Raw genomic sequence first — 19,362 nt, 5'->3', positions numbered from 1 at the left:
GCTTGGGCTTCATGTAGGTCCTTTAGTATGGGGAGTGGTGGCTTCCCATGATATGGACTCTCTTGCCAGATTTTAATCACTTTCTCTAACAGGACTTCTGTGCTAGGCCACAGGGGAAGAGAACAAGGTCAGTCCTGATTGGACTTATTGAACTGGAATAAACAAGATGTGGGCTCCCCTTTTGTGAGGAATACAGGAGAAGGGATGGGGAGAAGGAGATATGGTGGTACTGACTTGTGAGGAGGGATGGGAGTTTAATGAGAATGTTAAGTGAATAAATAAACAAATAAATAAATTCATAAAAAATAGACCTATATTCCCTAAGGAAATAGAAAAGTCATTAAAAGTATCCATTAAAAAGATACAAATGGTTTCAGTGCAAAAATATTACCAGACTTTCAAAGAAGAGCTAATACCAATACTCTCCAAACTATTCTACAAAACAGAAATGGGAAGAACACTGCCAAACTCGTTGTTTGAAGTCACGGTCTCCCTGACACCTAAACCACACAAAGAGACAACAAAGGAAGACAATTTCAGAGCAATTTTCTTGAGGAATATTAATGCAAAAATACTCAACTGAGTCAACTGAGTATTCAGACAGTGAATCCAAGAGCACATTAATATTATCATCCACTGCAGGGTATGATGAGATATGTCTATAATCCCTGGAAGATAGAAGCAGTCAGATCTCTCTGAATTTGAGTCCAGCCTGGTCTACAAAATGAGCCCAGGATAGCCAAGGCTACACAGAGAACCCCTGACTTGAGGACAAACAAAACAAACAAACAAACAAAATATCATCAACCATGATCAAGTAGACTTTATCCCAGGGAAGTGATGATATATCAACATTCTAAAGTCTATCATCATAATCCACCATATAAACAAACTGAAAGATAAAAGAACCATATGGTCATGTCATTAGACACCAAAAAACTTTGGACAAAATCCAATATCCTTGCATGTTTCAAGTCTTTGAGAAAGTAGGGATACAATGTACATAACTAAACACAATAAAGGAAATATACAGCAAGCCTATAGCCAACATCATGTTAAATGGAGAGAAAATTAAAGAAATTCTACTGAAATAATGAAAATGACAAGGCTGTTCACTGACTCCATATTTCTTCAATATTGTGCCTGAAGTCCTAGGTAGAAAAAGAAGGCAACAAAAGGAGATCAAGAGGAAACAAATGTTAAATGCAAATTTAAAATATTATTATTCATAGATGATATGATAATATTTATGTATCCCCAGATATTATACCAGGGAAGAGTTGATAAATAACTTTAGCAAAGTGGCTGGATATAACATTTATTCAAAAAATTAGTAGACCTTATATATATAAGTGATGAATGGGCTGAGAAAAAATTAGGGGGAACAGAACCCTTCAGATTAGTCACAAATAATATAAAACATCTTGATTAACTCTAAGTAAAGGGAGAGACCAGTACTACAAGAACTTCAAGTCTCTGAAAACAGAAATTTTGAAGAAGATATCAGAATAAAGATCTCCCATGCTCATGAATATACTGATTACAACAGTAAAAATGGCCATCTTACAAAAAACAAAACAAAACAAACAAACAAACAAACAAAACACAGATTGAATGCAATTACCTAGAAAAATTTCCAACAGAATTTGAAAGAACAATTCTAAACTTCATAGGGAAAAACAGAGAACCCAGTATAACTATAACAGTTCAAAAAGGTCTGTGGAGATACAAAATTAACTCAAAAAAGTCTGTAGCCTTCCTATACACAAATGACAAGCTTACAGAGGAAGAAATTAGGAAAACCACACCCTTCACATTAGCCACAAGCAATATAAAATATCTAAGAGTTACCCTAACTAAGCAAGTGAAGGACTTGTTGGAAAAAATTTCAAAACTCTGAAGAAAGAGATTGAAGATGAACTGAGAAGATGGAATGATCTTCCTTGCTCGTGGATCAGGAGAATTAACATAATAAAAATGGCCATCCTACCAAAAGGAATCTACAGATTCAATGCAATCTCTATCAAAATACCTACACAATTTTTTAAAGACATTGAAAGTTCAATTCTGAACTTCATATGGAAAAACAAAAAACCCAGAATACCTAAAACAATCTTGTACAATAAAAGGTGCTCCAGAGGAATCTCCATACCTGACCTCAAACTGTACTATGAAGCAATAGTAATTAAAACAGCATGGTACTGGCACAGCAACAGGCTGGTTGATCAGTGGAATCGAATCGAAGACCCAGATATAAATCCACACACATATGGTCACTTGATTTTTGACAAAGAAGCCAAATCCATTCAATGGAAAAAGGATAGCATCTTCAACAGATGGTGCTGGTCTAACTGGAGGTCTATGTGTAAAAAAATGAAACTGGACCCATATTTGTCACCTTGCACAAAACTCAAATCCAAGTGGATTAAAGACCTCAACATAAAACCAGAGACACTAAGCCACTTAGAAGAAAAAGTGGGAAAGAGCCTGGAACATATTGTCACAGGAGACAACTTCCTGAACAGAACACCAACGGCCCAGGCCTTAATGTCAACCATTAATAAATTGGACCTCATGAGGCTGAGAAGCTTCTGTAAGGCAGGAGACACGGTCAAGGGAACAAAGTGACAGCCTACAGACTGGGAAAAAAATCTTCACCAACCCTACATCTGACAAAGGTCTAATATCCAAAATATATAAAGAACTCAAGAAATTAAACACCACAAAACCAAATAACCCAATTGAGAAATGGGGCTTGGAACTAAGCAGAGAATTCTCAACAGAGGAGTATCAAATGGCTGAGAAACACTTAAAGAAATGCTCAACCTCCTTAGTCATCAGGGAAATGCAAATCAAAACAACTCTGAGATTCCATCTTACACACATCAGAATGGCTAAGATCAAAAATTCAAGTGACACCACAGGCCGGCGAGGATGTGGGGAGAGAGGAACACTCCTTCATTGCTGGTGGGAATGCGAACTAGTACAGCCACTTTGGAAATCTATCTGGTGCTGTCTCAGAAAAATTGAAATAGGGCTTCATCAAGACCCAGCTAGTCCACTCCTTGGAAAATACCCAGAAGATGCTCCAGCACACAACAAGAAAATTTGCTCAACCACGTTCATAGCAGCCTTATTCATAATAGCCAGAACATGGAAACAGCCTAAGTGTCCCTCAGTAGCAGAGTGGATAAAGAAACTGTGGTACATATACACTATGGAATACTACTCAGCTATTAAAAACAAGGAATTCCCGAAATTTGTGGATAAATGGATTGAGCTAGAAATGATCATAATGAGTGAGTTAACCCAGAAGCAGAAAGGCTCAAATGGTATATACTCACTTATATCTGCATACTAGCCCAAGGGGCATGTCCCACGAAAGCCTTCACTTACCAGGAAACTGGGACAGAGGGGAGGGCATCCTATTGGGACTCTAAATGAGAGACGCATGGGAGAATAGCAAAATAAAAGGATACAGAGGGTCCTAGAAACCTACAAGTAGAACAATATGATAGGCAGATTTGGGCCCAGGGGTCCCGCTCAAACTAAGGTATCAGCCAAGGACAATACAGGTGGTAAACTTTAAACCCCTTCCCAGATCTAGCCAATGGTCAGAATATTCTCCACAGTTGAGTGGAGAGTGTGATATGACTTTCTCACGTATTCTGGTGCCTCACATTTGACCATGTCCCCTGGAGCGGGAGACCTGGTGGCACTCAGAGGAAGGACATCAGGTTGTCAAGAAGAGACTTGATACCCTATGAGAATATACAGGGGGAGGTAATCCCCCTCATTCACAGTCATAGGGGAGGGGAATAATGGGAAAATGGGGGGGGGAGGGAATATGGGAGGATACAAGGGATGGGATAAACATTGAGATGTAACAAGAATAAATTAATAAAAAGAAAAAGAAAAAAAAGAATATAAAAAAACAAAAACAAAAAGGTCTGTGGAGCAACTGAACAGCTTCAACCTTGAATCTCTCATAGCCCCACAGTGCTTACTGTCCTAACCCATCTGGAAAACAGAGATCATAGACAGAGCACTGCCATCTTGAAAGACTGTAGGGAACCTGAGCAACTATGGACTTGGAAATCTACCAACCCATACATCTCCTGCCTGACACAACTGGAGTACAGTCAAGGAACCAAACTGAGCTGAGCTGGGTGCAGGCTCTAACAGCAAAGGTCCAACATCTCGAGGAGTCCTTTGGGGAGCTATAGCAAAAAACCTTTGGCTTGGAGCTCTTTGACTTTCTCCTAACCTGCCTGGCCAATGTGGGACATGGAGAAAATCCTCATTGGAGGAACCTCTAGGCCTGCTAAAACCAGAGACAAGCTGGTGCCTAGATGATAGTGCAAGAAAAATAGCAACCAAACACAGAGTTGTATAACAAAACCAGAAACCAGTGATCTTAGCACAGCAAGCCCTGGAGATATGAACACCCGTGAAACAAGGTCTTTAAATCTGAGGTGATAAAAATGATAGAAGCTTTGAGAAAGGAGAATTGATAAAATGTGATAGAAGCATTGAGAAAGGAAAATAAAGCACTCACAGAAACACAGGAAAATACTTTTAAACAGATGAAGGAATTATATAAATCCTAGAAAGAATTATAGGAATATTCAATAAAACGGGAGAAAAAAAGAATAAGACTACTCAAGACCTTAAGAGGGAATTAGAAGCAACAAAGAAAACACAAGCTGAGACAATCTTAGAGTTAGAAAACATAAGGAAGAGAACCGGAATGACAGACGCAAGCCAGGCAAACTGAATACAAGAGATGGAAGCGAAAATCTCAAGTGTGGAAGATATGATCAAAGTTATCAATCAAAGAAAACGTTAAAACTAAAATGTTCTGACACAAAACACTCAAGAAATGTGGGACACTATAAAAAGACCAAATCTAAGAATAATAGGAAGAGAAGACTCCGAGCTCCAAGGCCCAGAAAACATTTTCAACAAAATCATAGAAGAAAACTTCTCCAACCTAAAGAAAGAAATGCCCATAAACATATAAGAAGCCTACAGAACTCCAAATAGATTTGACCAGAAAAGAATGTCCTCCTGCCACATAATAATAAAAATATTAAATATAGAACAAAAAAGAATATTAAAATCTGCAAGAGAAAAAGGTCAAGTCAAATACAAAGGCAAATCCATGAGAATTACACCTGACTTCTCAAAAGAGATTATGAAAGCTATAAAAGCTTGAACAGAAGCCATGCAAACATTAGAGAACACAGATGCCAACGCAGACTACTATAACCCATAAAACTTTCAATCACCATAGATGAAGAAAACAAGATATTCCATGGCAAAACCAACTTTAATCAGTACCTAACCACAGTTCAGCCCTACAAAAGGTACTAGAAGGAAAGCTCCAGCTCAAGAAGGCTAATTAAACCAAGGAAAATGCAGGAGATAAGTAACTCCCCATCCACAAATCCAAAACAAAGAAACAGACACTCTACCACCACCACCATCAAAAGAAATGGAAGTAAAAACCACTGATCATTAATATCTCTTAACATCAATGACTTTAATTCCCCAGTAAAAGGCACATTCTGACAGAATGGATGTGAAAACAAGATGCATAATTCCTCTCCATCCAAGAAACATACCTCAGCAACAAATATAGACATTACCTTAGAAAAAAGGGTTGGAAAACTATATTCCAAGGAAATGGACCCAAGAAGCAAGCTGGAGTAGCCATTCTTTTATCAGATACAGTAGACTTTCAACCAATACTAGGCAAAAAAGATGGGGAAGGTCACTTCATCCTCATCAAAAGAAAAATACACCAAAGTGATGTCTTAATGCAGGAGCTCCCATATTAGAAAAAGAAATGTTACTAAAGTTTAAATCGCACATCAAACCCCATACATTAATAGTGGGAGACTTGAACACCTCTCTTTCCCCAGTAGAGATCAAGATAGAAACTGAGAATGCTTAGGAATGGGTATGGGGTAGTAGGAGGCTGCACCTGGGATCCACAGGAGGAGTCAGCCTCATAGTGATTCTGAGAGGTCAATATCATTAATATCACTGAAGACTTGAGGAAACTAGAAAGCAGAAAAAGAAATTTAAGCAGAGATCCAAGATGGCAGCGAGCAGTGTGGACTGTGCTCGGAGGATCCAGTGAACAATTGAGGGAATTGCACAGATTTCTGAGCCAGGAACACCGAGGTCTCCACACCACAGCAGCGGGAGAGCTCCACGATTTGGAGGGACCAGGGTGCAGAGGACCTGTGTGCCCCGGCACATGGGAGGAGCGCGGATTTTCTCGGATCTGAGCAGCAGCAGCAGAGGTAGCAGCAGCAATGACACCAGTGGCACCAGTGGCACCAGTGGCACCAGCAGCAGTGGCTGAGGTTTGCAGCTCATAGCCTTCCAGTGGAGGCGATTGGTGTGGTGGCTGGTGGGAGTTGCTGCGGGAGAGGGGACTCTGGGCAGGATTTGGGTCACGTGGTGCCTAGGGACCCAGACTGGACTCAGCATACAGTTCGGCCCCAGAGTCCCGGATTCAGTTCAGTGTGCAGTGCTGTGGAGATGCTGACTCAACTCAGCAAGCAATTCTGCCCGAGGCACCACCTCAGCTCAGCGGCAGCTCCGCTGCTGTGACACAGTCTGGGCCTTGCGCTTGGTTCTACCAGCGGCACTGGCTCAGTGCAGCCACAGTTCTCCTCCTGTGACGCAGGCAGGGTGGAGCACTCAGTTCCACCACCTGCATTAGCTCAGCACAGCCGCAGTTCTCCTGCTGTGACACAGGCAGGGCGGAGCACTCAGTTCCACCACCCACCACCGATGCTTGCTCAGCGCAGCCGCAGTTCTCCTGCTGTGACACAGACTGGTTGGAGCACTCAGTTCCACCACCTGCGTTAGCTCAGCACAGCCGCAGTTCTCCTGCTGTGATGCAGGTTGGGTGGAGCACTCAGTTCCACCACCGGCACTGGCTCAGCACAGCTGCAGTTCTCCTGCTGTGACACAGGCAGGGTGGAGCACTCAGTTCCACCGGCTCTAAGACTCTGGTTGGACACAGTGTACAGTTTGAATCCAGAATTCCTGGCTGAGCTTGGCGAACAGTTTGGGCCCTGAGTCAATAACTGACTACAGCACGCACTTTGGGCCAAAAGCCCCTAGCTGAGCTTGGTGCGCAGTCCCAGCCCAAAAATTCTGGCTGGACCCTGTGTGCTTTTTGGGCCCAGAATCCCTAGCTGAGCGTGGCAGACGGTTCAGGCCCTGAGAATCTAGCTGAGTTCAGCCCGTGGTTCAGTCCCATTGTTCCTGGCTGGGCTTGGCAGGGGACACAGAAGGCTGTGGATACCTTGACCTGACCCAAGCTCATTCAGAGACCTGGAATGATCGCAGGACCCACAGCACAGGGGAGCTGAGGGTCACTGGCTGTGAGAGTCCAAAACAACAGGGCTAACCTCCTAACATCCACACCAGTGAAGCATTAGAGATTCCAGCCTAGGGAATTCATGAGAAAACAAGTGAATCTATCATCAGACTCCCGCCATCCAACTCTGGGAGCTACCCAACAAAAACAAAGATGGCAAGATGTCTAAAGGGCAGCAAGAAAACATATGCAAGATAACAGCCACTCATGTCACAATTACTGGACAAAGAATATATGCTTAGATGGGCATTAGGCACTATGGGAGAACCTACTAATATCATTCTTCTAAGTGCACATAGTAGTAAGACAACTCTTAATGACTTATAGTTATACTTATAGATTAAAGCATCTCCCATTCTTTATCATTTTTATTTGCAATATCCTGAAACTAAAACAGAGACACATTCCCAGCCAAGGTACAGAGAATAAGAAACTCAGTGATGTGCAGCCTTAAATGGGACATCTACATAGCACCCCTTCCTCTAAAGGCTTAGGGATCATTTTGGGGAGAAGGCAGAAAGAGTGTTCAAGTCATAAATGGTAACAAGATAAGATGAATCGGTGTGTTCTGAAGTCCCAGTGGTGTGTCATCCTTAACAAGCTGAATACAAATAATTTCCTGGTATGAAGAGAGAGGTAGACTTGAAGTTCTTTTAGTAGAAGAGTTGATAAGCTAGGACAGAGAGAGAGAGAGGGAGAGAGAGAGAGAGAGAGAGAGAGAGAGAGAGAGAGAGAGAGAGAGAGAGAGAGAGAGAGAAGAGAAAGAGACACAGAGACAGAGAAGGAGACAGAGACAGAGACAGAGAGACACAGAGAGAGAGAGAGAGAGAGAGACAGAGTGAGAACAGAGAGACAGAAGACGAGACAGAGAGAAACGAACAGACAGAGAGAGAGACAGAGAGACAAAGACACAGAGAGACAGAGAGAGACAGAGAACAAAGACACAGAGACACAGAGAAAGAGACAGAGACAGAGACAGAATTATCTTCAAGACTGTATCCACAGCAAAGTCACCACATGCAGGAATATGGAGACAGTACAAAGTGGACTTTATGGGATAAGAATGAAAAAAACTAGAGAGTTGGGTAAGGAAAGGTGAGGGGAGAAGAATGGATAAAGAAACTGTGGTACATATACACTATGGAATACTACTTAGCTATTAAAAACAAGAAATTCCCGAAATTTGTGGATAAATGGATTGAGCTAGAAATGATCATAATGAGTGAGTTAACCCAGAAGCAGAAAGGCTCAAATGGTATATACTCACTTATATCTGCATACTAGCCCAAGGGGCATGTCCCACAAAAGCCTTCACTTACCAGGGAACTGGGACAGAGGGGAGGACATCCCATTGGGACTTTAAATGAGAGAAGCAATGGAGAATAGCAAAGTAGAAGGATCCAGAGGGTCCTAAAAACCTATAAGTAGAACATTATGATAGGCCGATTTGGGCCCAGGGGTCCTGCTCAAACTAAGGCACCAGCCAAGGACAATACAGGTGGTAAACTTTAAACCCCTACCCAGATCTAGCCAATGGTCAGAATATTCTCCACAGTTGAGTGGAGAGTGGGATATGACTTTCTTACATACTCTAGTGCCTCACATTGGACATGTCCCCTAGAGGGGGAGACCTGGTGGCACTCAGAGGAAGGACAGTAGGTTACCAAGAAGAGACTTGATACCCTATGAGCATATACTGGGGGTGGTAATCCCCCTCAGGAACAGTCATAGAGGAGGGGAATAATGGGAAAATGGGAGGGAAGGAAGAATGGGAGGATACAAGGGATGGGATAAACATTGACATGTAACAAGAATAAATTACTAAAATTTTTTTAAAAAATGGAATATTGCAAAAAAATTTAAAGCACTGTAAAAAAAAGATAGAAACTGAATGGAGAAACAAGGAAACTAATAGACATCACAAAACAAATGGACCTAACTGATATCTACAGAACATTTCACTCAAACACAAAAGAATACACATTCTTTTTAGCACCTCACAGACGCTTCTCAAAAACTGACCATGTACTTGGTCACAAAGCAAATCTTAACAGATACAGGAAATATTTCCTTGCAGAAATGAAATGGTAGACATAACGACAGACACTTAGGGAATGCAAAGAATCATTAAGCCTTATTTCAAAAGCCTATATATCACAAAATTTGAAAACCTACATGAACCGGACAATTTTCTTGACAGCTATCAACTGCCAAATTTGAATGAATATAAAATAAATGAATTTAATATTCCTATCATACCTAAGAAAATAGAGGCAGTCATCAAAATTCTCACAGCAACAACAACAACAGCTGCAGCCCAGGATCACATGTTTTCAGAACAGAATTCTACCAGACATTCAAAGAAGAGCTACTACTAATTCTCTTCAACCTATTCTGTAAAATAGAAACAGAAGGAATGTTTCCAAACTCATTCTATGAGTCCACAGTCACCTTGATACCTAAGCCACAGAATGACTCAACAATGAAAGAGAATTTCAGATAATTTTTTTTTATGAACACTGATGTGAAAATACTCAATGAAATACTCTCAAGCCCAATTCAAGAACAAATCAAAACTATCATTCACCATGACCAAGTAGGCTTCATCCCAGGCCTGAAGGGATGGTTCAATATGTGGAAATGAGTCAATGTAATTCAGCATATAGACAAACTGAAAGAAAAAAATCCCATATAATCATCTCTTTAGATGCCAAAAATGAATTCAACAAAATCCAACATCCATTCATGTTCAAAGTCCTGGAGATAGCAGGGATACACGGCACATACCTAAACATAATAAATACAATATACATAAAGCCTATAACCAAAATCAGACTAAATGGAGAGAAACTTAAATCAGTTCCACTGAAATCAGGGACAAGACAAGGCTATCTGCTGTCTCCATATCTTTTCAATATAGTACTCTAAGTCCTAGCTATAGCAATAAGACAACTAAATCAAGAGGATAGAAATTTGAGTAGAAGAAGTCAAACTTTCACTTTTCACAGATGGTAGGATAGTATACATAAATGGCCCCAAAGACTCAATGAAGGAACTCCTACACCTGATAAACACCTTCAGCCAAGTGGCTGGTACAAAAAAATCAACTCAGAAAATCAGTAGCTCTTCTGTATACAAGTGAGAAACTGATAAAGTTAGGTAAACTACACCCTTAACAATAGAAACAAATAAAATAAAGTATCTTGTAGTAACTCTAACAAAGAATGTGAAAATTTTGTATGAAAAAAAAATTTAAAACTCTGAAGTCAGAATTTGAATAAGATTTCAGAAGATGGAAAGATATCCCATGCTCATGGATTGGGAGAATGAACGTAGTAAAATTGCCATCTTACCAAAAGCAATCTACAGATTCAATGCAATCCCCATCAAAATACCCACACAATTCTTTACTGACCTTGAAAGATCAATTTTCATCTTCATGTGGAAAAACAAAAACCCCAGAGTAGCTAACACAATCCAGTAAAATCAAAGACATTCTGGAAGAATCTCCATCCCAGATCTCAAGCTGTACTACTGAGCAACAATAACAAAAACAGCATGGTACTGGCTTAGAAATAAGCTGGTTGGTCAATGGAACCATACCAGAGACCCCAAAATAGAGCCACATACCTATGGACACTTGACTGTTAACAAAGAAGCCAAATCCATACAATGGAAAAAAGATAGCATCTTCAACAAATGGTGCTGGTCTAACTGGATGGCTACATGTAGAAAAATGAAAATATATCCATAGCTATCACCATGCTCAAAACTGAAGTCCAAAAGGATTAAAGGCCTCAACATAAAACCATATGCACTAAAATATGTTGCACTGAAAAGTGGGGAAATACATCGAGCTCACTGGCACAGGAGACCACTTCATGAACAGAGCACCAGAAGCTACGGCCCTAAGATCAACCATTAAGAAATGGGATCTTATGAAAGTGAAAAGCTTCTGTAAGGCAAAGGACACTGTCAATAGAACAATATGACAATCTACAGACTGGGAAAAAATTTTCAGCAACCCTACATCTGACAAAGGGCTAATATCCAAAATATATAAATAACTCAAGAAATTAAATACCATGAAACCAAATACTTGAATTAAAAATAGGTTACAGAATTAAACAGAGATTCTCGACAGAGGAATATCAAAGGGCTGAGAAATACTTAAAGAAATGTTCAACGTTGCTAGTTATCAGGAAAATGCTACTCAAAATGACTCTGAGATTCCATGATACACCTATCCGAATGGCTAAGATAAAAATCTTAGGAGACAGCACATGCTGGTTAAGATGTGGAGAAAGGGGAACACTCATCCATTGCACATTGGAGTCCTTAATTTCTTCCTTGACCCAGGTGTTATTAAATAGAGATGAGAGTTGTTTAGTTTCCATGTGTCATTATTTCGTGGTTCAGTTTCTGTTTCAGTGACCTATCCTTTGATTAAAGTAGGTTTTTGAAGTCTCCCACTCTTAATGTGTGGACATCACTGTGTGGTGTAAGCTTTGTTCTTTACAAATGTGGGTGTCTTTGTATTGGGAGAATAGATAATCAGAATTGTGATGTCATCTTGGTTGACTTTACCTTTGATGAGTATGAAGTGTCCTTCCTCATCTCTTTTGATTAATTTTGGTTGAAAGTCTATTTCATTAGATATTAAAATGGTTACACCCACTTGCTTCTTGTGTCCATTTGCTTGGAATACCTTTTTCCAGCCTTTTACCCTGAGATAACGTCTATCTTTGTGGCTGAGATGGGAAAGTATGGTGACCTATATGTTTGTCTTTATAACCATTGTAACGTGTGACTTGAGGCTATTCCAGCTGCAAAATCCTGGAAGCATTGTCCTGATCAGAGTCCATCTCTTGCCCAGTAATCAATACTTAGTAAATGTTTGCTTAGTAAATGCTTGGCCAAAGATGGTGGAGCTGATTTTTCTGGAAAGTATCAGATTGATGAAAAGAAGCACTGATAAACATACAGGGTAGTTAACATTCATCACTTTTGTCAGATACTGTGCAGGCAGAGTCTTCTAGTCAAACAGGAGCTGTTTGTTTAAGATTCTTGAATGTATTAAGCTAAGTAAACAAACATCATGCATGCTGCAGCATTCCTAGTTTAACCAGACACATTCCTCCCAGGATCATAAACAATGATGTAAAGGACCATAGTTCACACTGCAGGATAGTGTAAGAAAGTCTCTGTTATATGCAGGCAATATTCTACCTTAACACATCTCTCAAAAATCTAACAATTTCAAATTCCTTCATTTAATTTCTATTTACACATGGTTCCTTAATCTAGGTCCTTCCTTTCCCTCTTCTTCAGTCATCTCCAAGAATAGAGCGTGAGTGTCTCCTTCTGTCCCTGCATCTATTCCTTTTGTTGTGTGTATTTCCTTGGATGGCCAACTGAACTGTCACTTCACCATATCTTTGTGATATTTGATTGCCTCTATCTTGATGGGAATGATGTTGGTTTAACTTACCTTTTACTCTGACATTATAAAGGTCATAGCATTGATACACTGAATACAAAAGTACAAAGACATGGTGCTCAAAATGGGTGTTTTGTAGTTCCAACTCTCCACTTCGGGATCAGGAATCACAGCTCAGAGACAACCACTTCCTTAGCAAGCACAAGGTCTTAGCTTTAAGCACAAGATTGGATAGAAAAAAATTAACACTTACCTGATTTGGGATACGTCATCATGTATAAATCTTCATCCCTGACCACAAATGTGTCACGTAGTTCCCTTACCATTTCAGCTGAGACCCACTTAGAAGGGATAGGGACTTCTTCTACCCAATCATAGTTGTCTGACATAATTATAATCTCAGAGTATTTTCTGTTTGGTGTTCAGCTATATCCACTGCTGTGGGTGGTGACAGATGCCCAAAGACTCGATTTTATAGTGAAGACAGAAAGGTCAGTGACTGGGTGTCATTCTTTATGCAATCATGTGGTTGAGAAAAGCAAATAGATACTGTGAGTATGGTTCATAAACCTTGTACTGAGTGACTGTTAGTGTTTGCATCTCAGTTCCATGAAAAGTTAGAAGAACAAAGAATTACCAGGGACCTGGTGTGATGGCTCTTGTTGGCTTTGTTTTGTTACAACTCTGTTCAGGCATAAACAGCTTGGATCTGTCTGATATGGTAGAGAATTACTTGGCTTGTTATGTTCTATTTCATTTGAAGCATTGTTAGAGACTCTAAAAGTCATTAAATTTGTTATTTCTGTGTGAATGTGTGGTATGTATACATGAGTTTCAGTGCTTGTGCCATTCAATGCAACTTTGCTTTCTTCTTGACAACTTGTGTTCAAGATGAAGTGCAAAGAACATCATTCAGAATTGTATTCTATCGTAATGTGAGACCTAGGAGAGGAAAGTAGGTCATCAGATTTGATTGATGATAATACTTGTCATGAAGCATGACAACCCAAGTCCATCCCTATGTCTTACAAGGCAGAAGGTGAGAATTTATTCCCACAATTTGTCCTCATTGTTGCTCATGGATTCAACACACACACACACACACACACACACACACACACACACACACACACACTGATTTTGCACAGGTGTTAACAAAACAAGCTTTAAAAAAGTGAAACACAGTCACAAAATGAGTTCTTGTTTCTCACAGCAGAATTGTTTTGAAGGATTACTTTTAGAATGTGTCATATGGGACCCGGGTTAGGCTCAGTCTGTTACCTCTACATCTCCATGTACAAAGCAAGTTCAAGTTGCTTGGTAAGTTCATGAAGCCAGCACAGATGCTTGTTACAGATCTATCAAATCTCAGCAAATTGCTACAATGGTTTTCATCCTATTTGTATCTTTTGGGCTTTTTTCTGCCTGTTGCACGATTGGGAACTTTATTCATTAAGAGAGATGAGATATGATAGATATTAATCTCCATTCAGAAATTTAGACCCAACAAGATAGGAAAGATGTTTACTTCAAGTTTGCCATATACAAATGGCAAAATCACTATGAATTTATAAAATTCCTGATTGTCTCCTTGTTATTCCTGCTGTATGTAGTTTATTTCACTCACGTGTAACAACGTATATGTTAAAAAAGAAACATAATAAAAGATTTTAAAAAGAAGATTCCAGTTACATATTTTCCTGAGAAAATTTATGTCTGAATTATTTTAGAAAAATTATAAAGTTAACTATATCTGGCCACTATTTGGAAGTTGTTCTTATGCCCTGGAGTATACTAAGCACAGATAAGCACACAGATAGCTAAATGAGGCCATGACTTCAGGAATCTTCTTGGAATACCTTTGCCTGAGATCACTCAAAATATATATTCACTCCATGTAAAGAGACAATTGCCACAATCCACCTGGTTAGGACTGGTCTGTAGAATAGGTTCCAGATTCAAGGTCTCTTTTTAGTATAGGTCTAGAGGTCTCTACAAATTTATTTTAATGATAAGGGGTAATGTATGGTACACTCTTGAAGGAACAAAAACTTAAAAAATAAGATAGATTGACTAACATAAAAATTCTACTTTAAATCATAGATGATAAAATATGTAGTAAAATACATTAGGTATTAATACTTGCTGCACATAAAAAGGTCCAGTTCTGCTATATTCTGTTTGTCTGGAGTGCTATCAAACTACAAATATTGCTAGCCTATAAGCACTCTGTTATAGATTTAATGCTTATGCATTGGAGGAGACATTTTTAGATTCTTTATTTGGAGTTATAAGGCTAATTCATAAAAGATAAGTCTGTTCTGTTCACATTTTTTACTAGTAGATGAACTTGTAACCCTATAGATGCGATAAAAATCACAAACATATACTGTACCACTTTGATAATCATTAGTCTATCTTTCTTTTGTCAAACTTATATAAGTAAAGAAGCATGTAGTTGCTAGAAGTCAGAGCTGCTGAATTCCTCTGACCATCATATTTTTTACTTGCCTTTATCTCCTGAGTTCTGGGCTCAAAGACACATGCTGTTACATTCAGAAATGGTGAGTGACTTCAATAGTGCTTTATTGCTGTGAAAAGACATCATAATCATGCTAACTCTTACCAGGTAAAACATTTAATTGTGGCTTGGTTATGGTTTTAGAGGCTTAGTCCATCATTATCATGCCAAGGACCGCTGTAGCAAGTAGTCAGACATTGTGCTAGACAAGTAGCTTAGGGTTCTACAATTGACATGCAGTCAGTAGAAAAAGAAAGACCATATCTGTCTAGCATAGATTTCTGAAACCTCAAAGCCCAGCCTTACTGACATACTTGCCTCTAGAAAGGGCACAGCTACCCTAATAAGGCCATGCCTCCCAATATTTCTAAGTATTTTCACTCCCTGATGACAAAGACTTTAATTATATGAGCCAACAGGGCCATTCTTATTCAAATCACCACAGTGGGCATCTCATCAATTGGTATATCTTTGAAGGAAATATTTTTTTCTTCTATAACATTTTTATATGCCTGTAGATCATCATGGAGGAGTGGGAGCCTTGTGACTTCCATGATGAAAGCCTTATGGAACCAATCTTATGCAGCTAATTGTTAAATTCTATGCAAGAACTCTAATGTTGATTGATGCCCACAGATACTCAGAAGTTGGTAGATGGCAAGTACTCCCTGTGATCCATGTCTTATCCCCTCACTGTGGGATTATAAGCAAGTGTTGTAGCTCTGAGTCATGAACCCAGCTCTTCACTGGGATTCCTAGGCAGGCGCTCTACCACTGAATTACAGGTATCCCCTTTACCTCACTAGGAGATTATAGTCAAATATTACCTTCATTGAACCATATACTGATCATATGATTTAAACAGAAAATTTATAAATCTACCCATACACTAAATATGATAGTGAGCCTTCACAGAAGATTTACTAGACACTATCTGAATATCCAAGCAAACATCTATGAGAGAGAAAACATGTGACATTTATCTTTGTGAATATGGGTTATCTCACTGAAAATGATTGTTCCTAGTTTTATCCATTTATCTGATAATTTCACTTTTCCTGATGCCTAAATAATATTCTTGCAGGACATTCACATTAGTGTAATGGTGACCAATTTCTTCCACTTTCCATGATGACAGCCACTCATGGTACAATTATTCTGCAAAGAACATGTGGTTAGATGGGCCTTACACATTATGGAGGAACCTAATAATATAATTATGATAAGTGCCCATAGTAGTAAGCCAACTCTTAATTATTTATTGTTATACTTATAGATTAAAACACCTCCAATTCATCATCAAAGTTCTTATTTGCAATATATTGAAATTAAAACAGAGACCCAATCCCAGCCAAGGTGCACAGAATAAGAAACTCAATAATATGCAGCCTTAAATGAGACATCTGTATATTACTCCTTCACCTAAAGGCTTGGGGATTTTTGTGGGGAGAAGGCAGAAAGAGTATTAGAATCGTAAATGGTAACTTGATAAGATAAATCAGTGTGTTCAGAACACAGCAGGACAAACATACATGTGAAGTCACAGTGGCTGTGTCATCCTTCACAAGCTGAATACAAATAATTTCCTAGTATGAAGAGAGGTGGGCATGTAGACACACACACACACACAGAGAGAGAGAGAGAGAGAGAGAGAGAGAGAGAGAGAGAGAGAGAGAGAGAGAGAGAGAGAGAGAAGACAGATAGAGGACACAGAGAGAGACAAAGACACAGAGAGACAAAGTTCTCTTCAAGACTGTATCCCCAGTAAGGTCATCACATGCAGGAATATGGAGACAATACGAAGTGGACTTTATGGTTTAGGCATAAAATATAACAGAGAATTGGGTGGGGAGAGAAAGGTGAGGAGATCTGGAAGATTTTGGAAAGTGGCGTTAGAGCTATCAAAACACATTGTAAATGACACTAAAAGAGAAACTAAAATTTACCAGCACTAGATTGACATAGCATTCAGAAAGCATCATGAAACAGGCTTCAGTAAACATTTTAGGTATGGAATTGGGTCCATTACATTGCAACACAACTGACAATACCCAATAACGGCTATCAGAACATAACTGGGGCAGTTGAAAATTGAGAAAAAAGAAAAATTACCCTCAGCATTTCTCAAAACACCGAGACAGACTCTCGACCTCCTAAATTGCATTCTACTAGAGGTAAAAGTATATTTGATACCCATAAAATGGTCTAATTGTATCAGACACAGAATCTACTTCTCACAGGCATAACCCATGCTTCCTGTTCAAAGAAAGAAAGAAGAAAATCTCCCCAGAGGGATATATGTACCATTTACCCCAGAAATCCTGTGAAGTCTATTGTCCCTTAAAGGATGGGATGCTGTTCTCTATACTTATGACACAGACTGGCAGCTTGCCTTTCATAAACCTTTTTATTCTAACTATGGAGTGGTCTTGTTCAGAGGTTTCGTGTATTCACATACAGAATCCAAAGAAGAATGATCAAGGCAGAGTGACGTTCAGTGCATTGCACGTTGGGAGACTTATTGAAGCAGGACTGGGTGATTTCTCCCTGAAGAGTTGAAAAATGCATTTTTCCACCATATGAGGAACAGGAAGAAAATGCATTCTCTATGACACAACAATGGTATTTGAATCTGATCACAGCTGTTATTGGTAGAAATTTGATTTTGACCTTGGCCTGGCTTCTGTATTCTGAGAAGCAACAGAAATACTTGTCCTAAGACAGGGAAATTTCTTGGGCTGGGCAACACATTTGTTGGACAATCACTCAATCTCTGCTCTATCTTTATTCTTTCATGTCTTGTAGGCAGGTTACATTTTAGGTAGACTTTATTGTGGGTGGGTTGATGTTCTCCTCTATTCACTAGGATGCTTGTCTATTTAGATTGTGTCCTCTTCAGTTGCCATGGACCCTGGCACTATTATCGATACTGTGATGTGCTTGCAGACAGAGGCCTAGCAGCTACCAAGTGGTAGCTGTTAGGGAAGTTTTAGTTTCTTTAAATACTCATTTATAATATGTTAACATTGTTTTTAAATTGCAGGTGTGGGACATGAGGGCTGCTCCAGTTTATTCACAGATGATAAAAGCCTTGTGAGATGGAGCATGATCATCGTCAATAGAGAACTGCCTCCTACAGAGAGTTGGTGTTTACCAGTTGAAAAAATGTGAGAGGAGGGAGAGAGTGAGAGAAAAAGTGTGTGTGTGTGTGTGTCTCTGTGTGTGTATGTGATAAAGAGACAGAGAGAGAGAGAGAGAGAGAGAGGGAGAGAGAGAGAGAGAGAGAGAGAGAGAGAGAGAGAGAGAGAGAGAGAGAGAGAGAGAGAGAGGGAGAGACAGAGATTCTTTATATCTGTATATTGTAGTGTGTTTATCCTGTATTACATGGCTAATATCGACTTATAAATGAGTACATAACATGCATTGTTTTCTCAATCTCGGTTACCTCTCTCAGGATGGTCTTTTCTATTTCCATCCATTTGCTTGACATTTTCATGATTTCCTTGTTTTTCATATCCAGGTAATATTCCATTGTGTAAACAGTCCACAGTTTCTTTATTTACTCTTAGTTGAGGGATATCTAGGTTGTTTCCAGGTTTAGGTGGTTATAAATAAAGCTGATATGAAAAAAGCTGAACAAATGTCTTTGTTATATGGTGGAGCAAGCTTTTGGCTATATGCTCAGGAGTAATAGAGATAGGTCTTGGGGCAATCCTATTCCAAATTTTCTAAGAAAGGCCCAGATTGATTTCCAAAGTGGTTGTACAAGTTTCCACTCACGCTAGCAATGGAGGCATGCCCTCTTTTCTCCACATCCTCACCAGCATGTGTTTTCCTTTGAGTTTTTTAATTGTACTATTCTGATTGGTATAAGGTAGACTCTCAGAGTTGTTTTGATTTATATTTCCCTGATGACTAGAAACTTTGAACATTGCTTTAATTGTTTCATGGCCATTTGATATCCCCTTGTTAAGAATTCTCCCATTTTAATTGGAT

The 19,362-nt window shown here is 39.3% G+C and overlaps 1 protein-coding gene across 1 annotated transcript in view; it reads right to left on the bottom strand.

Moving 5' to 3' along the window:
• The window catches only part of LOC127203615 (sulfotransferase 2A1-like), a 36,350-nt gene extending 23,073 nt beyond the window's left edge, over positions 1-13,277 (bottom strand). Inside the window, exon 1 of the mRNA XM_051162438.1 lies at positions 13,099-13,277. Within this exon, the coding sequence (XP_051018395.1) occupies positions 13,099-13,234 (136 nt within the window). The 5' untranslated portion in view covers positions 13,235-13,277. The remainder of the gene's footprint in view (positions 1-13,098) is intronic.
• Positions 13,278-19,362: the final 6,085 nt, after the last annotated feature.

Source organism: Acomys russatus, chromosome 19 (genome assembly GCF_903995435.1).
Source record: "Acomys russatus chromosome 19, mAcoRus1.1, whole genome shotgun sequence".
In the NCBI taxonomy this organism is placed as follows: domain Eukaryota; kingdom Metazoa; phylum Chordata; class Mammalia; order Rodentia; family Muridae; genus Acomys; species Acomys russatus.
The sequence above is the reverse complement of the archived record's forward strand: the minus strand, read 5'-3'. Positions and strand labels throughout refer to the sequence as shown.